The sequence below is a fragment of the Dermochelys coriacea genome, chromosome 1 (genome assembly GCF_009764565.3).
Source record: "Dermochelys coriacea isolate rDerCor1 chromosome 1, rDerCor1.pri.v4, whole genome shotgun sequence".
In the NCBI taxonomy this organism is placed as follows: domain Eukaryota; kingdom Metazoa; phylum Chordata; order Testudines; family Dermochelyidae; genus Dermochelys; species Dermochelys coriacea.
Window position 1 is genome coordinate 4,217,405 of NC_050068.2, and position 23,084 is coordinate 4,240,488.

A 23,084-nucleotide genomic window follows, 5' to 3' on the forward strand; every position below is an offset into this window, starting at 1 on the left:
GAGGCCCAGGTAGGCAGCAGGTATAATAGGCCAGGGGAGGCTAAACCTCCCTCAGCTGTGCAGCCCCCAACCTGCCACCTTTGGGGAGGGGACACCTAGGCCCTGGCCTACGCTCCACCCCGATGCCCCCTCCCGCTTTTTCCCCATGGCCCCCCCACACTCCACTTCCTCTTATCCCTGCTCTGCCTCTTTGCCGAGGCCCCCTTTGCTTATCGCTGAATCCCTCCGTTCCCCACGGTGTTGGCTCTAGTCTGGACTCCCTCCTCTCCACCACCCCCTCCTCCGTGGCCCCACTACCCACAGATCACCGAGTAACTCCTGTCCTCCATCCCCTTCCCCCATTCCCCCCACACCTGCCATTGGCTGAATCCTTCCTCTCCTCCACTCCCTGCTTACTGCTCACTGCTCACCTCCTCTCCTCCACTCTCCTTTCCCCAGGGCCCTTTGCCCACCGCCTGCTGAGTCCTCTTCCCCTACAGACCGACCTCCCCGCCCCTGAGGCCCCTACACCTGCCATTTGCCAGTGAAAAACAGAACCACGTTTCAAAATGGGCCCTGGCCTCCTGGCCCTCCATATTTCCAGCCCCCTTACTGAGTTGCTCCAGTATCTCAAGGCTTAACAGCAGGAGGAGTCACTCAGCTGGGCCAGGTATAGGAGCCAGACATCAACCAAAGACCAGAGGCATGGATATGCCATCAGTGATTAAGTGGTGCAAAGTCCAAAGAAGGAGAGAAACTGAATTAAGGACACTACAATCAGCAAAGTTCTGTAACTGTCTTTCTCATTTACATCAAATATTGCCAGATACTTCAATTTAAGAGTACAGTGAGCAGGCAGATACAGTTTTCTGCTTTCTTTGCAGACAGTTTTCCAGTTTTTTTCAGACACCCTGTGTTCACTGAAAATGGAGTAAGGGTTAGGAAGAATATTGGGAAAAAACTTCAGAAACATATACAATCTGCCATACAAACGCAGTGTTCCGAAAAGTGACATTAAAAAAAAAACAATTAAAAGAAGTTGGCTCTATAGTGGCACAATTGTCAAATTCTCAAAAGCTGGCATTACATGAGAACAGAGACTGTGATGCTAGAATCATCAGCGGTTTACCTGGCTAAGCAAGAAATTGCACTGAAGGGGCAGGAAGAGAGAGAAAAATCCACAAAACATGGAAACTTTGTGGAATTATGCAGTTTTATTTCGAGTATGATGTAGCATTTGCAAAAAAAAAAAAAAACCCAACAAAAAACAAACAAAAAAACCCTGAGCGATTATTTCAATCTCACAAGCCACTCAACTCAAAACGAGCTTTTATGAGTTGCTGCTGATATTGTGAAAAGCACAATCATTCAGAAAGTTCAGGAGAACGGGGTTTTTTACTGTTCTTGTTGATACAGCACTCAGTTTTAAACACGAAGAAATGACAGTGTGTGTGAAACAAAAAACCTGGAAATAAAGGAACAATCTCTAGCATATGTTGATTGCTCTGAGCGAGGGAATGCTGGCACCATCTATTACAACATTAAGCAGTTCTTACAAGCATCAAGGACTGCAAACTTGCCGGTCGCAGCAGAGTATTATGAAGGGGTAGCTGTCGTAGCAGGTCATGTAAGTGGAGTACAGGAAAAATGGTGCAAGATCACCCCAGTGCTATATATACTCATTGCATAGCTCATAAATTGAATTTGGTTTTAGTTGAAGCCTGCAAAGTAATCTGGAAAGCAACAGGATGTTTTTTACACTCTAGAGGGCTTGTTTACCATCTTGCCACAGCCTGGAATACACCATGCTTACTTAGAGGGCCAGAAAACATTTGGAGTGAAATGGAATTGTCTAACTTATGTGACACAAGATGGGCATGCAGATGGAAAAAGGCATCTATTGTAAAAAATGCCACGAGAATGCTCCTCAGCAGTTTGTTGGGACTGTCAGAGCCACCCTACTGAAGATTTATTGAAGTGTTCAGTTTGATGAAGAATGGGCTGAAAATTGATTTTTCTATGTTCTTAGTATGATTCACATAGGACGCAAAGTTCTGCAGACAAGAGACGATACATTCTCACGCCTGCAGTGTACGTCAGGGAACTGTCAAATTGTCAGAGAGATGTGAACCAGCACTAAATAGGATGCGGTTTGGGAGGAAGACCAGTGGGAGCCGTGGAGCTCTCTCACATGGGTTGCAGCAAGGGCTCCAGACCTCTGAGGTGCTGGGGCTGCAGTGGGGGTGACAAAGCTGTTACCTGCAGTGGAAGTAGGAGCTGGACCCTCACCCATCCTGAAGTGTGGCTCAGGCTCTCATACTCCTGATCAGGCTTTAACCTTCCCAATTTCACTCCCCCCCCCACCCCCAGACTCCCATGACATGTTGGTGATTTTACAAAAAATATCTCTGACCAAAAATCTTAGGCATGACTATTCACTGGTCTGCCCTTCTTCCTGAAAAAAATTGTGTTGTGGGCCTGGATATCCACTCCCCGGTGAACACATTCTGGATTCTGTCGAGGGCTGTGGTCATTGCAGGCCCATGGACATGGCTTGAAGTATCCTCCACACCATCATATTTGTTCTCCCCTATTCCTACCAACTCTGTCAGTTCTATTCATCCTCCCACCGGGCTGTCAGCCTCCATCTTCTCAGTCAGCTGTTTCCCCACTTTCTTTATAACTTCACCGAAGTGATTCCTGTCCCTCCCCAGTATGACCAGAAAGGCAGATATTGGATAATTTCCCTAGTAAGTTTATTAAGGTTTTGCACAACTAAGTTTCCACACCAGATTTCCTTTATTAGTCCAAGGGAACTTGGTGTTGATTACATCCAAAATACAATTATAAGGAAGTGCAGACTTTGTATTATATCTAGCAACAATACAGTTTTATGTTTAAGCAGGGTCTCAATAACAATGAAGACTCTGGTGGAACCTTATGGACTAGCAGATTTATTTCGGCATAAGCTTTTGTGGGGAAAAAAAAATCAATGAAAGCTTATGCTTAAAGCTTAAAGCTTCAAGTTTCAGGCTCTCAATGAAAGCTTCCTGACAGTTAGGTGGGAAGTGGAGAGACTTTGTTTATTGTAACAAAGCTTTGACTTTGTTTCCATGGGTCCCACACTTCCTGGCAAATTTTGCTAGCCTCAGAGGCTCACTGTGACCCTGCACATAGCCCTTCTCTCTGTAGAGGCAAGGGTGACAGTCTACTGAGATATTTTCATCATAAGCCAGCAAGGGAGGTGAGGAGAAGCTACTCTCCCTTGCAGAGCCTCTGTTGTCTGCCAGTCTCACTGATTAATTCATGGGGGAAGAAGGGATCCTGGGCACCCTCCAGCCCAGGGACTGTAATAGTATCAGTTATGGTGGCTGACCTTTTGGGGAATCAGGACACATACAATTCCCTGGGCCACTTTCCCACAGCAGCCCCCACTTCCTCAATATCTTCTTCATCCATACCTCAGGGTCTCCTTCCTTGTGCCTGATATGCTTTCTATTGGTCAGTTTCCCAAGCAGCGTGGCTTCCTCCTACAGCTCCTGATACGTGCTCCCACACGACTAACTGGGAGGCTTTTAACTAGTTTCAGCCAGTCCCTGATTGATGTCAGGTGTCCCAATCAACCTAGCTGTCCTCCCTGCCTTCTTGAAAGCTCTTAATTGGCCCCAGATGCCTTAATTGACCTGGAACAGCTGCCATTTTCTTATGTTGGTAGCAGGGATTTGTTTAACCTTTGGATAATATATCTGTCTCCCACTACTTTCCTTTAGCCATCTGGCCTTACCCCATCACAGTATGTTTATGTGAATATAGTTTACTCCTGCTATGCTTACATATTCAGCAACTACAGCGATGTCAGAGTGATCAACTTTGGCTGGTGTTGGGTACAAATCACCTTAGTGCTGAATGCAGCGGTAGTGAAATACGGTTGCCAATGTTGTAATTATTGTAGGAATAGAGGACATCAGGACTGCGCTTAAGTTGTTCCAAATGAGGAGGCTTGCTCAATTGAAAGAACCTCGTTAAGCCAGAAGCTTGAATATCAGAGCCCTGTGAACGTACGAGGGGTAGGGACAGGCGTCCCAATGAAGAGGCTGAAAACAGTTTCAAAGGGTCCTCCCTGAACTGTGGGTAGGATACACAGAAGGGTCATGAATGGGACTTTTGGGTTGCAGGACTTAAGAACCTGAGGGTAAATATATGCTGCCCAACTTGCTTGGGGGGATGTCTTTTACTCAAGGTTTTTGTTTATGAACAATGTTTGCGGTCTGTACCCAAATTAACACCAAATTACTTAGCTCCTTTTATTAAAAGTTAGTTTTCTACACTCAGAGTGGGGAAGTATTGCCTCTCAGAGGTGCCCAGGTGTGGTTTGTCCATTTCCAAGGTAATTGGGTGGGGGCTTGAGGCAGTTCTGTGTTGTATCAATAGAAAGGAACTCCTAGATATTGAACCTGGCCCTGTTCGCTGCTGGCTCCACCTGGAACAAGAGTTATATATGGAGAACCTAAATATTCCCAACAGGAAGAGGATCAGGAACTACTTTACTATCATGGTGTGACTCCAGAGTGGGAAAGAAAACCTCGGACAAAGGAACTACTAAACATTTTGCTCTTTATAAGAAGATAAGAACTATCTAGCCCTCTGACAGTGGCCAATGCCAGGTGCTTCAGAGGGAATTAACAGAACAGCTAATCATCAAGTAATCCATGACCTGTTGCTCCTTTGCAGCTTCTGGCAAACAGAGGTTATGGACACCTCAGAGGATGGTTTTGCATCACAAGTCCCAAGCCCACAGCCAGCCTCTAGTTGTGCTGTGGTGATACTGCTAAGTCAGACACTGGCTTTTGCAGTGGACACATACCCTCTGGCTCTAGGTGGCAGGACCCTTCTCCCCAGCATCTGGCCCTATATCAAATTGGCGTCCTCTCTCCTGAGTCCAGTCTTCAAGGCCCTCTTGTCTGATGACATCTCCCTGTGCTGGGCCCTCTGTCCATGGCCCCACCTTGCTCATCCCAGATGCTCATTGTGATCTGCTGCCGTGTTACTAGTTGCCGGCATCCACTATCCTGGCTCTCTACCCACAGCTCCCTACTGTAGCTCAGCCGTGGTTCCCAGTTGGTGCAGCTGGTTTGTGCAGCTCCAGCTCCCGGTTCTGGTCTGCTCCAGCTGCAGCTCCCCAGCTCTGCTTCCGCACTGCTGCCTTCAACTCTTCTGCCTTGTTGTTTGGTTGGTTGTTGTGCTAATAGCACCTTGTTGTTGCTATGGCAACTGAGTTAGATTATTAGGGGATAGCCCAGCCAGTTTGGGCTGGTTTGGTTAGTTCAGTGTTTGGAAAATAAATGGCTGATTTCATGGCTCACAGCTCTCTGTGTCTAAAGTGATTTCTTTCTAAACTGCTGCCCCCAAGGATACAACGTGGATGAGTGCTGCTTCTGTGGCTTCAGCCCAATTCCGTCTTCAAGGCTCCTTCTCTGGGCCTTTTTTTTTTTGGCTGCTGCTGCTCTGCCTCCAGCTCAGCTTGAGGTGCTGCATCAGGTTTGCCACATTTTTCTGCTTTAATAGCCCCAAATCACTTAAAAACTAACCTAAAAGTTGCCCAATCTCTTTCTTGAAACAAAGGGTTTTTTTTAATAAATGGATTGGTCTATACATCAAGTAAAAAATGAAGACTTTTGTTATATACCTAGCAAACATCTGATTTAGAAAAGAAAAGAAAAGAAAAGAAAAGAAAAGAAAAGAAAAGAAAAGAAAAGAAAAGAAAAGAAAAGAAAGCTACAAGCCCCAAGGAGTTTTTCCACATAACCTACAAATCTATGAGATGACAATCAAATTCAAAATCAAACCCCTAGTACTGGTCCGTGAATCCTGATTGATGAGTGGAGTGGCAGGTATTTTAAAGAAAAAATAGCAAATTATGTGTTAAAAATTGCTTTGCCCCAAGGGAGCCCAAAACTTATGTTGTGTAAAAACAACAAGAGCATTATTATATTATTTATTCCTAATTGCATTCAATGATGGTAGTCAATGTCCATATTGTGAGTTGCATTATTTTGTTACTATTAGTCCCTAAAAGGCAACATTTCCTCCTCGGTGTCTTCACTGGAAGTAGAATATGCTTCTGGTCATGCATATGAGCAGTAACCAGTGCAATCATTCTTTCATTGGTGCAAACTCTTCACAACAGATTTTGTATCATTGTATATATGCAAAAATGAAACATCAGCCAATCTAGGTTGTGAAAGACTCAGGAATGCAAGAGATTCAATCACCTGGACATATAGTGGCAATCTCTGTTTCATCTGTTTCACAAACTCCCCTCAAATTCAGAGTAATATGGTCCAGTTCTCAGAAACACATAGTTTCACAACTCTCACCAAGAAGCTCAAGTAGAATGTCTTCAATTCCGGCAGCAGCTTTCCTGTATTAACATTTTCCAACCATAACATTTAGTTTATCCTCCAGGCTTCAAGAAGGATTGGACATAGAAAAATCAGGTATATTTCAGCACTGTACTTACTTTATTCTCTTTGGCTATCAGAAATCATGGCTTCAGATTGTCAAACTGAACAAGATACCGGTTCAAACAGGATATAATGGAAAGCCAACTTGCTTCAGAAAACTACCGTATCTTCTGTTGGTTTGAAAGTCATGGAAAGAACAAGTGCCAGTGTTTTTGGGGCTGAGAGCTGATAGATGACACCAAAAGAGATCAGGTGGTGGCGAGAGAAAGAGAACGTAGCAGCAGAGAGATCAGTACTTGGTGACACAGTGAAAAGAGGTTAGGTGTGAGGAGCTTCTCAGACTTGAACTTCCACAGTGCTGATCTTAGCCAAAGTAGGACAGAGCACCCTTGATTAACAAGGTATACTTTCACCATCTTGTCACGAAAGCTTAAAATCAGTGGCACTGGGCAATCACATTCTACAATGTACTTGTGCAATTTCTAAAGAAGCTCTAAGGCTTTGGCCCCATAAATGATAGGATTGAACATGGGGAGAAGGAAGTAATACAGGTTGATCAAGATGATGTGAACATGGGGAGCAATTCCCTGACCAAATCGGTATGTCACAGTGGAGAAGAAGAAGGACCGATAAGACATCTTCATCACACTGATGTGGGCTGTGCAAGTGCTGAAAGATTTCTGTTGGGCTTTCATGGAGGATACTCTGAGGACAGCCCTGATGAACAGACCATAGGACAGGGCAATAAGTGTCAGGTGTAATATGATGGTTACAAATGCTATTACAAAACCATACATCCTGTTGACTGTGATGTCCACACACAACATCTTTGCCACAGCTATGTGGTCACAGTACATGTGGGGGATAATGTGATTGGCACAGAATGGCAGCCTGCTCAGGAACAGGGGCATGGGAAGAATGAAGAGAACAGCTCTTATCAAACCCACTAGCCCTAGCTTAGCTATTCGTGCATTGGTGATGACTGTGGCATATCTCAGAGGGTTACATATAGCGACATAGCAATCGAGGCCACTGTCACAAGGACGGCTGAATGCATAACAGTACCCACATGAAGGAAGAACATCTAGGTGTGACAGCCACCCACAGTAATACCTTTCAAATTGAACGAAAATATGCACAGTACCTTTGCACGATGGAAATAGATGTGCCGATTTCTGTGAGTGCCAACATGGAGAGCAGCAGGTACATTGGCTTGTGCAGAGTCTGCTCCTTGCCTATAACATAGAGAAGCGTGAAATTTCCCAACAGGCCCATAATGTAGAAAATAGAGAAAGGGTTGGAAATCCAGATGTGAGCAGCTTCCAGGTCAGGGATGTCCATTAGAATGGATGCTGAAGCATCAAATTGTGTGAGGTTGAAAACAGCCATGAGGTGGTTCATATGTCGATCAGGGTCCGAAATGATCAAGGTGCCTGTGAAGGACAGCAAGTGGGTGGGAGGGGGGGTGTTACACAATTTATAACTAACTCTATTGCAAACATTTCATACTTATTACCAATCTAGAAAGGAGGCGTTGAGCAGTGAGGTGGCAACGTATGCAGATGGTACAAGATTATTTAGGTCCAAGTCAAATCCAGAGAAATCCTCAGGCTAACCAAGCCAGGTGAATGGGTAGAATAATGGCAGATGAACTTTAAAGTCTAAGAAAAACATTGGCATCCAGGAGGAGAAGGATGGGAAATCATACAGAAAATATAATGCCATGAGATCAGTCAGGAAATGTTTCACCCTCCTTTGGACTCCTTGGTGTAGTACTGGGAACCGTACTCACATTGGATATTGCAGAGCTAGAGGAGTTCAGGGACGGGCAATAAGTAGGCTGAAGGGCCCGAGGAAACTCTCAGATGGAGAAAGGGTAAAAAGACTGGGATTGTTACCTTACAAAGGAGATCAGTTAGAGGCGAGATGGGAAAATCTATAAAATACTGACTGGTAGACAGTAGATTGAGAATGTGTTCTCCATGCCTCCTAATACAAGTTCAAGAGGACAGTCAATTAAAATGAAACATGGCAAATTCAAAACAAATAAAAAAAAAGTGCTCTCTTGACTCAATGCCTAATTAAACTGAGGAACTCATTGCAACAAGAGGTAATTGAGGCTAAGTGAGAATCAGGAAGGATTTGGACATATACATGGATAGTGAAAGTATCCAGTTACAATAGTTACAGCTAAAGACATATTTTGGAAAGCCTATACTCCAACATGCTTTAGGGCACAAGCCTATCTCTAGCTGTTAGGCATTAGGATGACACATTCAGGACGGATAAGTCATCCCCCTGTCCACCTATTGCTTGGTGTCTTACCCCTTCTTCTGCAGCATCTGGGGCTTTCCTTATCAGAGAGAGGAAATTGGACTAGATGAACAATATGTCTGATCCACAATGCCATTTGTATATTGGAAAGGAGCCAAGTTTCCCCCATAGAAACAGATATAATCTGGCTGGGTTATGACTTTGTGCTCAACAGAATGGGCAGGAAGACCACAAGGCTATTGTGTTTAGGGCTACAAGTCTACATCTCCGTTACTTCCCTTGTTTCTTTTAGTGAGACACTTTCTTGCAAGCACCCAGCTTTGTCTGAGGCATAAGTTACAGATGTAAACAGACAAATGTAAGAAGAAACATGTGTCAGAACTCAGCTGCTAACCCTTCTCATGCTTGAATATCAATGACGTTGCACATGACAAAAAAATTGGGGGCTTGTAAATGATTCCTTTACCACCACGTTCTCACCCAAGCAGGGCACACCTATCAACCTACCTTTGAGCAGGGGGTTACACTAGATGATCTCCTGATGTCCTAACCAACCCTGATATTCTATGATTCTATGAAAATACCAGCACACTCAAATAGCCCCAGGGCAATAGATCAGGCAAATTCCATGGCTGTTCTCTCGTAAAATGTGGGATATCATGTGAGATGAATTCCAGGTCATTTTGGCACAGGAAGAGAAGAAGGAATCACACAGTCAGTGGAGAAGTCCCATTGGACTAGCTCTGACCCAGGATATCATAACCCGTTTCTGCACCAATCTGTAAAAAATCAACACAGAATTGAAATGTGATGCCTCCCTGATGCAGAGAGTAGATTAACCATTAAAACAGTTGGTAGCTGTCAGATATATAAACAAGTTAACACTTCCCAAGGGCCACTGGCAAATACCATTGATGTCAGAATCTTGGGAGAAGAAAGCCTTTTACATGCATTTCAGCTTGCAGAAATGCAGGATCATGTAATTTGGGCTCTGCAGGGTTGCACTGATTTTTCAGAGGCGAATGGAATGGCTATTACAACTGCATGGGTGGTATGCAGCGGTACAATGCTACCGTCAACTGAAATTTGTTTTTGGCCCCAAATCTTGTGGCAGCATTTCCACAGAGTGCAGGTGCAGTGTACTACATGCGTAAAAGAAATTTGTCATATATTGCTGCACTGAACAGTTTGCAAACTGCATTTTGCTCTGTAAATCTGAGCCCCTGTTATTGGCAAATCATTTCTTCACTCCCGGGGGGGCTCTCAGGCTGAAGTTCTCTAGGGTCTATTTTCTGTTTTTCCTGCTGCTCACAGAGTCCAGGGAATTCTACAGGACTCCTGGCCAACCTGACAGTTCGCAGGGAGTGTTCAGGGGGATCATAAAGGTCGCTGTGCAGCATATGAAGTGTCAGACATGTGACATTCACAAACTGATTCTCAAGACTCTGCCTTGCAGTAGCAGTAAGGAGATTTCCTTTCTCTGATGAGTGGGATTTCGGTGAGTTGAGTGTTTCTGAATTAAAGTTAGTGCTGAGGGCTCAGGAAGGGATCCAGGGCCACCAGGATGACTTGAATGGTTTAATACTCTCAGAAACACCAAAGGATTTACCTGATAAAACTGGAACTACAAATGTATTGGAAATAGTTTAGACAATATTTGTGTTTAAGATCAGTTTGTTGTCTCTTACTGTGTCCTTCTCTCTGTCTCAGTAACCTCCCTTTTTTGTGCTGTGTGGTTTTTCCTCTGGTTTGCTCAAGTTTTCCAATTCCGCAATGTCACTGCCCTGTTAGGAAATGCAGCCAAAGCCTTTGCAGGGGGTATCTGTGAACCAGATGGTTCACAACAAGAATGGGCCACACACTGGCAATATTCTGCTCTCACATTCTGTCTTCATTGGGTCACTCCAGATTGACACTGGCCTCTCTGAGAGCAAAATCAGGGCCCCTGGGTTTTGAAATTCCCAACTTTCATTCCCAGTCTCAGAACACCACATGAACAGAATAGCACTTTCTGCAGCAAATGTCACCGGGGAAGATCCAGAAACAAACAGTGTGTGGGAGGCTGGGGGTGGGACAGTGGGACACTGTGGACTAGATGACCTCCTGAGGTCCCTTCCAACCCCGATATTCTATGACATGCAGTATCCAAATCAGAGTGACTCAGAGTACTGAAACTATACAAAATGGGCCATGGACGTCCTCCCCAATGCACAGACCAAAAGGAGTCATGAGGCCTCCTGGATCCGGGAGGTGTCTGAGACTGGAATGTAAAGTGGACCACGCTGTAGCAGATTGTCTCTGACACTGTCCCCCATCCGGACCATCCTTCGTCCTGTGAGAAATCCCACTACAGTTTCATGGCAATGTCAGCAATCACCAGCATGGAAAAGCAGCCTAAGGAAGGTGCATCGAGGTTTCTAACTGGCTGCCATACATCAAAGCTTTGTCTCATTTTGACAAAGAGTTACTCATGCTCTCTCCTTTTAGCCTCCACATCCTCTCTCCCTCCTGCCGGGTCTGTTCCCCTCTCCTTCCCTGCACAGGCTGAGCTGCTGCTTTGGTTTTCTTTGCTCCCAGAAAGGCTGTTCAGTCTCATCTCCCCCTTTTCCCTGGGGCAGGCAGAGACTGAGTATAACCTAGTCTGAGGAGATACTTCTGCAAGATGCCACTGTGTACTGTGGCACCTGGTTTTGGTCCCGGGTGAACAGTATCCCTCTGTGAAAGGGATGGAAGGTGGGGGACCTACATGGACAGTTGACCAGCACCAGGTGTTGTGGGGCAGGGAGCAGGGTGTACACAGGCAGGCAGGCCATGCTGGAGGCTGTGGGGGCAGGAAGGGGGTGTACACAGAGAAGTGGGCACTGCTGAGGGTTGTGGAGGCAGGCAGGGGATGTACAGTGATAGGCTAGTAGCACTAAGGATTTGTGGGTACTGTGACACTCTATACCTTGGGGGAGCGTACTGTAACCCCCATTTTCCTCATTTTCATATAATCCTGATCTTACATATAGAGCATACCTTGTAAAGTATCAAGGGAAAGGTTATGATCTGCTGAAAGTCATGTCTCTATCCATATTGGTGATCATTAATGCATATTAAGTTACGAGAATTGTGTTGTACGGTGGTCACTAAAACATGCTATAAGTTGGGGAATCAGCCAGATATCAGCTCCTCAGAAGCAACAGAAAGGAAAGTGACCTAGCAGATCACCGGTCCGGATAACATGAGGGGAACGTCACAGTGGCGCAGAGAACGTGGTGTATGTGCAGCTTTTCATGCTCGCTGTATGTATATATGTATCTTCTTACTATACCTTACATTCTGTGCATCCGCTGAAGTGGGCTGTTCCCAAGAAAGTTTATGCTCAACTAAATTTGTTAGTCTCTAAGGTGCCAAAAGTACTCCTGTTCCTTTTGCGGATACAGACTAACACGGCTACTACTCTGAAACATGAAATATGTGCAGCTTCTTACTCCAAGTGTAGTTCACACTTTAATCACTGATATTTGTGATTTTAGGTGAGTCTTAAGTGCAGTGGCTAAGAAGAGTCAGGAGGAAGTCACTGTTATGTTATTTTCTGTTTGTTTATTTTGGGTGAGGGAAATAAGCACAAGAAAGCAGAATAATGACAACCAGTGAGGGGAGCTAGAAAACTAGAGCTGGCCAGTTTGGAAGCAGCAGAGAAGGGAAAGTACCATGAGTTTCAAATGAGGCTCAAAGCGGAGGCTGAAGACCAAAGGGCTATGGAGGAAGAGGCAGCCAGGGAGGAGGCTGCACACAGCAGAGCTATGGAAGAAAAAGAGCAAAAGAGAGACAGAGAGAGAAACGGGGCAGGAAGAAAGAGAAAGTGCAAACACCAATGGACTCGATAGAGAAGCAGAACCAGGGGCCCCTGACCCCACTGACTCCCATCACTCCAAAAATCCCCAAATGGGAACACTCATGTCCTGCATACAGTGAGGAGGACGATATTGCGGAATATCTGACTGCCTTCGACAGGCCGTGTGTGATACATGAGATCCCTGCTGGTAAGAGAGCTCCTACCCTGATTGCGAAATTCACTGGCAAAGCTCCAAATGTATTCAATGGAATGCCTATCGAAGATGCTTTAGAGGCTATTATAAATTTAAAGATACTGTTTTGTGAAGTTTTCAGATTACCCCTGAAACATATAGAGTTAAATTTAGGAATCTTAAGAGGGATATTTGGATGAGTAATGGGGAATACGTAAACAAGATCAGAGATTTGTTGGGAAAATGGTTGAGGGGTAAATATGTGGCAATTTTTGAATGAATGCTTGGACTTGTTGCTGAAGAGCATTTCCTAAGCATATGTACGGCTGAAGTAAAGCAGTGTCTATGGGACAAAGATAGACTGTGGAGTCTGTGGACAAAAATAGAGTCTGTGGATGAGATGGCTTTTTTAGCTGACAGTAGGGGGATGGGAGCCTACACGTTCTCTGACCCAAAAACATTCCTCTCACCCCCATCCCAAATCTCCTGTAAAAACAGAAGAGCTCAAAAGGTGCTATCAGTGTAATTCCACTGATCACCTGAGGAAGAAATGCCCTGTGCTAGAAGGAAGCAGGCAACCAATAGTTCATGTTAGTTCTCCTGTCCTCACCACAGAAACTCCCAAAGCAATTGAAACCTATCATATTGGTTTTGTGAGATTAGCCTCTGAAGAATCAGATATGGAGAATATTAAGGCTCTACAAATTGATGGCAGGAAGTTCTTGGGGCAGAGGGATACAGGGGCCCGGATCTCTCTGATTAAGCAGAGTGTGGTCCCAAAGGCCAGGATGCTACCTGTCCAAATGGCAGCGATTGTGGGGGTGGATGAAAGCAGATTCCTCATACCACTAAATAAAATCCATTTGTTGTGGGAAGCTCTGGAAAATATATCAGAGGGATAAATATAGGAGAGGGAGAGGAATTATTTAAGCTCAGCACCAATGTGGACACAAGAACAAATGGGTATAAACTGGCCACCAGGAAGTTTAGACTTGAAATCAGACGAAGGTTTTTAACCATCAGAGGAATGAAGTTTTGGAATAACCTTCCAAGGGAAGCAGTGGGGGCAAAAGATCTATCTGGTTTTAAGATTCTACTCGATAAGTTTATGGAGGAGATGGTATGATGGGATAATGGGATTTTGGTAAGTAATTGATCTTTAAATATTCAGGGTAAAAGGCCAAATCCCCTGAGATGGGATATTAGATGGATGGGATCTGAGTTACTATAGAAAATTCTTTCCTGGGTATCTGGCTGGTGAATCTTGCCCATATGCTCAGGGTTTAGCTGATTGCCATATTTGGGGTCGTGAAGGAAATTTCCTCCAGGGCAGATTGGAGAGGCCCTGGAGGTTTTTCGTCTTCCTCTGTAGCATGGGGCATGGTTGACTTGAGGGAGGCTTCTCTGCTCCTTGAAGTCTTTGAACCGTGATTTAAGGACTTCAATAGCTCAGACATGGGTGAGGTTTTTCATAGGAGTGGGTGGGTGAGATTCTGTGGCCTGTGCTGTGCAGGAGGTCGGACTAGATGATCAGAATGGTCCCTTCTGACCTTAGTATCTATGAATCTATGAAAGTGTTTGGACTGTGGAGTAATGGAACACCTCCTAGTCGACCTGCTCCTTGGTCATGTTTTTTCTGTGTAGCTCAGCTTAAAGTATTGGTCTGCCACAGGAGAGAGTTTTATGCTGGGAACCCTGAGGGAAAGGGTAAGGTCTCAGGAACTTCTGAGAGAATGTTATAGAGTCTCCTTGATTCTTCTGCATCACGAGGAAGCAACATGCTTTCAGCGGGAGGGTGGTTGAGACCAAGTCCTGCACTCAAGCTGGAGGCAACATCACATCAGGAAGGGATAGGGGAGTAATACCTGCTTGGGAGAGAACTGTCCCGATTGTTAGTTTCCAGCAGGTCACAGCTGAACTAGAGACAAACTCTAGGGAGCATAGAGAAATGTGTCCCAGAGGAGAGCCTAGAGAAGGGGCAGGGAATCTCAGAAACCACTGAGGTGAGTGAGGATTCCTGTCACTCTGTAAGACAGGGAAGCAGGGTGCTTCCAAGTATGGGAGGGGGCTGAGACTAGGTAACATGCCTTCAGGTGCAGAGGCAGGGGAGGTGTTGTCACTGTGGAAGGAAAATCACTGAAGTGGGCTGTAGCTCATGAAAGTTTATGCTCAAATAAATTTGTTAGTCTCTAAGGTGCCACGAGTACTCCTTTTCTTTTTGTCCCAGTTGTGAGCTGGCAGAGTTTTGCAGCTGAACAAAAGAAAGAGCCCTTCCTATGGAGCACAGAGAAATGTGTCTTAGGAGGGGGCCCAGAGGAGGAATTAGGGGAAGGAATAGTTGGGGTACAGGATTGTCTCCTCACTAGTCACTTGGAGCATGATGCCGAGGACACTAGAAGGAAGGCTGCATCAGCACCTGTGAATCCAGGTAGACAGCTTGTGTCATAAATATAAAGGGAAGGGTTACAACCGTTATGTATGTGGTACATAAAAGCCCTCCTGTCCAGAGGTACAGAAACACTTTACCTGTAAGGGGTTAAGAACCTCCAAAAACCTGGTTGGCACCTGGCCAACAAGACCAATAAGGAAAGAAGATACTTTCAAATCTGGGGTGGGGGGGAAGAGTTTTTTTTGTTGTTGTCTCTTTGTGTGTTCCCTCTCTGGACACACACAGAGAGAGAGAGACCAAGCTGGTAACCATCTCCTGAAAAGATACCTGAAATGATGCATCTAAAATTACAGAAATTGTAAGTAAAGGCAAGGAAATGTGTTTGTGATCTTTTGTTTTAGCTTGTGAATTTTCCATATGCTAAGAGGGAGTTTTATTCCTGTTTTTTGTAACTTTGAAGCTGAGCCCAGATGGGAATCCTCTGTGTTTTAAATGTTTTATTTACTCTGTAAAGTTACCTTCCATCCTGATTTTGCAGTTGTGATTCTTTTACCTTTTTTTTTAAAATGAAGTTCTTCTTTTAAGAACCTGATTGAATTTCAGGGTCCTAAAAACCCAGGGATTTGATCTGTGCTCACTTTGTAACCAATTGGTTAGTATATTATTATCAAGCCTCCCCAGGAAATGGGGTGAAGGGGATTCCACGGAATATTTTGGGGAAACAAGGACTCCAAGTGGCCCTTTTTCCTGGATTTTTGTCTAAATCACTTGGTGGTGGCAGCAATACTGTCCAAGGAAAAGGAAACAATTTGTGCCTTGGGGAAGTTTTCACCTATGCTGGTAGAAATAAGCTAAAGAGGTGTTTCATGAGGGACCCCACATCTGTACCACAGAGTTCAGATTGGGGAGGGAACCCTGACAGACTGTGACCCAGGTTTTGAGAGGGAACTGTGTAACTGACATCCTGGAGGGGAGCAGTCCCACCGCTGACTTATGCATCCGATGAAGTGAGCTGTAGCTCACGAAAGCTTATGCTCTAATAAATTTATAAGTCTCTAAGGTGCCACGGGTACTCCTTTTCTTTTTATTTCTGATAGGTTTCTTTAAATCAATTCTTTAAATGCCACGGGTGCCACGGGTACTCCTTTTCTTTTTATTTCTGATAGGTTTCTTTAAATCAATTCTTTAAATGCCACGGGTACTCCTTTTCTTTTTATTTCTGATAGGTTTCTTTAAATCAATTCTTTAAATGCAGCTCAAATGCCTGTGATAACAGAGGAATTGAGACCAGGAAGTTGCCAGGTGGTAGGTTGAGAGAAAACAAATGGCCCAACTGACAGAGAAGGGGGTGTCTTCCCCCATGCTGGTGAGACACAAAAAGCAGTCGTGGGAAAGCTGCTGGGAACAAGGTGTGTCTGATCAAAGGGTAAACACACCTAGCCCACTGAGCACAGATCACTGTCCTATAGGGAAAGGGGGCAAATGGCCAGCCAATGTGCAGGATCCCCCTGAAAAACTATCTTGCCAGACCTTGAGGCATCAAAATTCCAGAAAGACAATTAAATTAAGAGCCCACACATAAAGGAACACTGGAAGGAAAGACAAGCCATTGACTGATTACTTGGGAGGGAGTCAAAGGATACCATGGGTAATGGACAAACTAAACTCAAACTACAGTATATGAACAGAGGGCGTGGTAGAACAAAGATACTTGTAAACACCCATCTACAATTTAAAAAAATTGGTATTAAGGTAAAGTTTTGGGATAAGCATTTTATTACTGATGTTAAACCTTATGGTAAGTCTAGTTCATAGTTAATAGCTGTAAAAGATTTAAATCTGATTACAGCAGAGAAACCTGGTTTTCAGTGTCTGAATGGGGAAACTGAGGCACACCGCCTCATGGCCTTGATGGCTGGGTGCCAAGAGAACTCTAACACACACTGCCTTTGAGCTAGTCAGTAACTAACCTTCTTGCAGCAAATTAAGGGGGGAGGTGAGACATTGTTTATCATCGGGGATCGTAGTGTAACCGCCATAGTCCTCATTTTCATATAAACATGATTTTACATGTAAAGCATGCCTTGTAAGATACCAGGGGAAAGGTTATGATCTGCTGAAAGTCATGTCTTTGTCCATATATATTTATCATCAATGTATATGGAGTTATGAGAATGCTGTTGTATGGTGGTCACTAAAAGATGCTGGAAGTTGGAGAATCAGTCAGATATTAGCTCCCCAGAGGCAACAGCAAGGAAAGTGACCAATCCCCACGCAGGGTTTCAAACAACCAATCAACAGCCATTGTCCAGCAAGGGAGCTCCAATGCAATGACTCATGTGCATGAGGCCCAACAAAGCGAATTGTTCAACCTTAATTGGAGAGACTTGGCAATGCCCCCCAGACATGCTTGGATTTGTGCCCCTAGCACATGGACTGAAGGTTTAAAGAACAAACTAGTATATTAAGGAATGTAATATACAGTGGGGTGAGAAAAATGCTTAATTTAGATGTTGCCCAGTCTAATAGAGTTGAGAGTTTAGACTTCATGTGTCAAGGTTCCTTCCCTACTCTGAACTCTAGGGTCCAGATGTGGGGACCTGCATGAAAGACCCCCTAAGCTTATTCTTACCAGTTTAGGTTAAAAACTTTCTCAAGGAACAAATGTTGCCTTGTCCTTGAACCCTATGCTGCCACCACCAAGCGTGTTAAACAAAGAACAGGGAAAGAGCCCACTTGGAGACGTCTAACCCCCAAAAATATCCCCTCAAGCCCTACAGCCCCTTTCCTGGGGAGGGCTTGATAAAAATCCTCACCAACTTGCATAGGTGAACACAGACCCAAACCCTTGGATCTTAAGAACAATGAAAAAGCAATCAGGATCTTAAAAGAAGAATTTTAATTAAAGAAAAAGTAAAAGAATCACCTCTGTAAAATCAGGATGGTAAATACGTTACAGGTTAATCAGATTCAAAATATAGAGTATCCCTCTAGGCAAAACCTTAAGTTACAAAAAGACGCAAAATCAGAAATATACATTCCATTCAGCAGAGTCATTTTACCAGCCATTTAAACAAAAGGAAATCTAACGCATTTCGAGCTAGATAACTTACTAACAAGTTCTAATATTCCATTCCTGTTCTGTTCCCAGCAAAAGCATCTCAGAGACAGACAGACCCTTTGTTCCACCCCCCTCCAGCTTTGAAAGTATCTTGTCTCCTCATTGGTCATTTTGGTTAGATGCCAGCAAGGTTATCCTAGCTTCTTAAACCTTTACAGGTGAAGGGGTTTTGCCTCTGGCCAGGAGGAATTTTATAGTTCTGTATACAGAAAGGTGGTTACCCTTCCCTTTATATTTATGACAGTGTGTTTACATTTTCTTTTGTTTTGGTAACCACTCTGACTTTTTGCCTATCACTTAATATCACTTAAAATCTATCTTTATAGTTAATACATTTGTTATTTATTCTACCTGAAGCAGTGTGCTTGGTTTGTAGCGTGACAGAGACACCCCTTGGGAAAAATAGCCTGGTGCATCTCAATTTCTTTGTTAAATTGAGAAATTCATATCAGCTTGCAGTGTCCTGCAGGCATACCTAGACACTGCCAGAGGGAGGTTTCTTGGGTTGTGTCTGGGACTGGAGATATTGGCTAGTGTCATTCGGTTACACAATCCAAGGAGCAGCTTACATGCCAAAGACTATGCGTGAACAGCCCAGGAGTGGAGGTTCTCACAGCTGAGCAGGGTAAGGCTGGCTTCCAGAGTCAAGGATTGGGGTGACCTAACAGATCACCAGTATCGATAACACCAGAGGGGAACATCAGAGGGTCAAAGAGCAGCATGTAGATGGACAGGTGGGCAGAGCTGTTGAAATTATTTTTTTCTTTGTGATTGTTGGTCCAAGGCCCGCTTTGGGACCTTTCTAGGTACAGAGTGCATTTGGGAAGTTTCAGGGTCTCTTTGCCCTGGCATGCCACAGAACTACAATCTCGGTGTCACAAGCTTTACTCATTTTGGTTCCAATTTTTTTTTATGTAACTGCAGGCATTTCACTGGTAGTAATAACTATTGATATTTTTATGACAATGTACCCCATTGCAAGATGGGTTATGTAAGATGTCATTGGAAAAGTTATGACTTTCTGAATATGATTATCCTTTTTGTATGCATGTATGATTTTTGCCAGAAGTTCTGAATATTGACTACTTCTCTGTATTTCAAATGTAGTTACAACTGGGTAAGGCCCACTAGGGAACTTGGTTTCAGTCTAGATAGCTGGTTGGGAAGGGCCTATTCAGGGCAATGAGACATTGGCGGAAACAATAGGCCTGAAGAGAAACTTACCTTCCACCTGGTGAGCCTCCCTGAGAATGCTTCATACAGCCTATATGTAATAGAAGCTATGACTCTACAAGATCATGTGACCAGGCCACATAACTCTTGGGGAGTCTGTAATTTTCCCACAAACTAGTCTGGAAACCAAGTTTTGAAACAAAGGGTTCCTGCCCTATGCTAAAGCTATAGAAAGGAGGGAGTGACATCGTCGGTGGTTCTTCACTCCTCACTCAAGAAGATTCCGAGAATGTTAATAACTATAACATATTCACCATATTATTTGTTATAAAGCATGTAACCCCCTTGCTGTGCTTCTCTCCCTTTACAGGCACCTTCAGCATTTCTGAGTCATATAGACGCATCAACCGCCTCATGGCAGCTTTCAACTTCACCAACTCTGATGCTTCAACTTTAATCCTAATGGGCATCCCTGGGCTGAAGGCTGCCCACATCTGGATTTCCATCCCTTTCTTTACATTCTACATTATCAGCCTGTTGGGAAATGTCACGCTTCTGTCTGTTGTAGGTAAGGAGCAGACTCTGCAGAAGCCGATGTACCTGCTGCTCTGCATACTCGCACTTACAGACATTGCCACACCGACCTTTGTCGTGCCAAAGGCACTGGGCATATTTTGGTTCAATTTGAAAGGCATTACTGTGGCTGGCTGCCTCACCCAGATGTTCTTCCTCCACATGGTTTCTGTTATGCACTCATCCACCCTCGTGACAATGGCCTTTGATCGCTACGTTGCCATATGTAACCCTCTGAGATATGGCACCATCCTCAGCAATGCACAAATAGCTAAGCTAGGGTTTGTAGGTTTGATAAGAGCTGTTCTCTTCATTCTGCCGCTACCCCTGCTCCTGATTCATCAACCATTCTGTGCCAACCGCATTATCCCCCACACACAATGCGAGTACATAGCTGTGCTGAAGATGGTGTGTGGGGACATCACAGTCTACAGGATATATGGCTTGTGGCTAATGTTTGTAATCAATGGATTTGACCTGACATTCATTGCCCTATCCTATGGTCTGATCATCAGGGCCATCCTCAGAATCTCCTCTAAGAAGACCAGCCAGAAAGCCTTTAACACTTGCACAGCCCACATCTGTGTGATGCTGACATATTATACCCCAAGCTTATTCTCCATTCTCACAAACCTCTTCGGTCAAGGCATTGCACCCTATGTTCATATCATCCTGGCTGACCTCTATCTCCTCATCCCTCCCATGCTCAACCCTATCATTTATGGGGTCAAAACCAAAGAGCTTCGTGAGAAAGTAGGCAAATACACCTGCCAAAAGGTGATTACCTGGGGCCACTGACTTGAAACCTGTGTGACAAGAGGAGGAAAGCATATCTCCTCATGAATCAAGGGTGCACTGTCCCAGTTTGGTTGAGCTAAGCATTGTGGAAGTTCACAGTCTGAGAATTTCCTCCCAAACAATATCTTATCACTCCATCACTAAGCACTGCTCTTTCCACTGCTGAGTTACCTCTCTCTGACCATTACTTGATCTTTTTATTGTCACCCATCAGCGTCCCTCCCCCCACACCCTGTTACTTAGCCTTTCCGTGACTGTAAGGCTATGTCTACACAACCGCGGTGTCAACCTACTCTAGTCATGTCAACATACTCTATGCAATTCCAGCTACATAAATAAGGCAGCTGAAGTCGATGTGCCTTAGTTCAAGTTACAGCGGGTTCTACATTGTGGGGAGGTGGGGAGGAGGGGCTGTCGATGGAGAAAATTTCCCATTGACTTATGTTACTCTTCTTGTTGGGGGTCAACTGCAGAGTGATCTGAGTCGAGTTGGTGGGTCTTTACTAGACCCACTAAATCGACCACCGGTGGATTGATCTCAGATCATCGATCCCAGCTGTAGTGTAGACCTGCCCTAAGACTACCCTTAGACATTGTAGCATTTTGATGCAAAGTCGTTTTCCATTAGTCCCTCTGTGGTATTTGTTCTTGTCCAGTTTTACAGACAGAAGTTACACTTTCGGATAGCCAAAGAGAAAAAGAAAGAAACAGCAATGCTGAAGTTCTTTATCATATGGACAGTGATTTGCTGAGCAAAATGTACCTGATTTTTCTATGTTGAATCCATCACAAATCCTAGAGGAGTTATTTTATATAATCCTGGAGGATAATGCTAATGTTTCAGTGGGAAAGTCCTAATACAGGAAAGCTTCTGTAGGAATTAAGGACACAGCTTACTCGTGAGAGTAGGAAACCATGTGTTTTTGAGAACTGGACTGCTGTATTTAACTATGACATCACCTTTGAGTTAAAATAATGTACTGCTTTGTGCAGTTGTTTTTGGAGTCGATTTTGGAGTGGAACAGACTATGAAGTTTCCTTGCATCCTAGAGAGGGCTCTTTGTGATATCCCCATGCACACAGAGAAATGTTTCTTCTTTCCGGGAACCTTTCCCATTTGTTGGTTTATTCTTCTTACAGTTGCTTTTTAATAAATTATATTTGGATTGAACTCAATTTAGTGATCAGGGGGTCAGGGAAGCATCCAATGTGAAGGGAGTACCCTGGAGTGGGGACACTCTAGGTCCTATCCTAAGTGACCATGATGAGACTTTGGGTTCAGCCTCTCAGAAATCGTGGGCAGAGCCATGTCACCATTATGAGGATTCTGCCACATAGGAGAATGGAAGGGGAGTCCTTGATGTCAGGCAGGCCTTTGGGAAAAGGGAGTGTGAGTTTTGACTCATAGCCTGTCCTTAGCGAATTCTCCTGGGGTAATGGAGAAGCCAGGAAAGTTCCCCACAATAGTTCCCCACTTACATTAGGGAACTGGGACAAACAGATGTGTTGGATTTTAGTGATGGGTAAAGAGATGTGTAACTTGTGAATTCTTCCGGGTAGTTGGCAAATGGGAGCCCGCCCACTGCTTAAGGACCACGTCCCCCACCCCCGCAGCCTAACGGGAGGATCTACAGGAAACCAAATGATTCCGTGGGACAACTAATGAAATAACAGGGACAGGAGGGTGGTCAAAGGGTCAAAAGAAGGGATCCTGACAGGGACACTGAGCAGAAAACCCCAGACAGCACCCACTGCTCCTCAAAAGGCATCAAGGGAGCCAGTGGACGTCGCCCAGAGGAACTCTGCCTGGATACATGAACAGATAGAGGATTGGAAACAGGCCTCGCAGTCACAGGATTCTCCATCAGCCAACCTCCTATAGAAGGAGGTGAGGGGAAAAGTGCAGCCAGAAATGTAACAGGATATTTGTAAGGAGCCGGAATAGGGGCTGCAACCTGGCATACTCCAAGTAAACGTGCGCCAAAGACTTCCTCATGCCGCAGAAGGGGCAGGTGTCTGGGATAGAGGTAAACCACGCCAAATACACGCCTGTGCTCACGGCCCCTTGAAGTAGCTGATATGCCCGGTAGGCCTCGGGACCAGGGTGGAGTATAGGCTGGCCCACCGGGGCTCCTCACCCTCTAGATGTGGCAGGAGGTGGCGGGCTGAGAAGGAGGAGGGGCGGCTCCGGGTGCCGGGCAGGCAGGCGCACCGGCTATGACAGGGCCAGAGCCCTGCTGGGACTTGGGTGTCCCAGGTGCTCCTCCATGCTAGGCCAAGGGGCAGTCCCTCCAGACGTT

At 44.8% G+C, this 23,084-nt stretch overlaps 1 protein-coding gene across 1 annotated transcript; it reads left to right on the forward strand.

Moving 5' to 3' along the window:
* The first annotated feature begins 16,400 nt into the window (after positions 1 to 16,400).
* Positions 16,401 to 20,784, forward strand: LOC119846235 (olfactory receptor 52E4-like). The gene is made up of 2 exons (XM_038379617.2): positions 16,401 to 16,528; positions 19,784 to 20,784. Exons 1-2 carry the CDS (start codon positions 16,444 to 16,446, stop codon positions 20,782 to 20,784), a joined length of 1,086 nt encoding a protein of 361 aa, XP_038235545.2. The 5' UTR covers positions 16,401 to 16,443.
* Positions 20,785 to 23,084: the final 2,300 nt, after the last annotated feature.

Excerpts from the sequence above, each read along its gene's own strand:
- LOC119846235 (XM_038379617.2), top strand. The coding sequence starts at position 16,444 with ATGGCCCAACTGACAGAGAAGGGGGTGTCTTCCCCCATGCTGGTGAGA. Across the intron at positions 16,529-19,783 it reads GGAAAGCTGCTGGGAACAAG|GCACCTTCAGCATTTCTGAG; the intron begins GTGTGTCTGATC and ends CTCCCTTTACAG.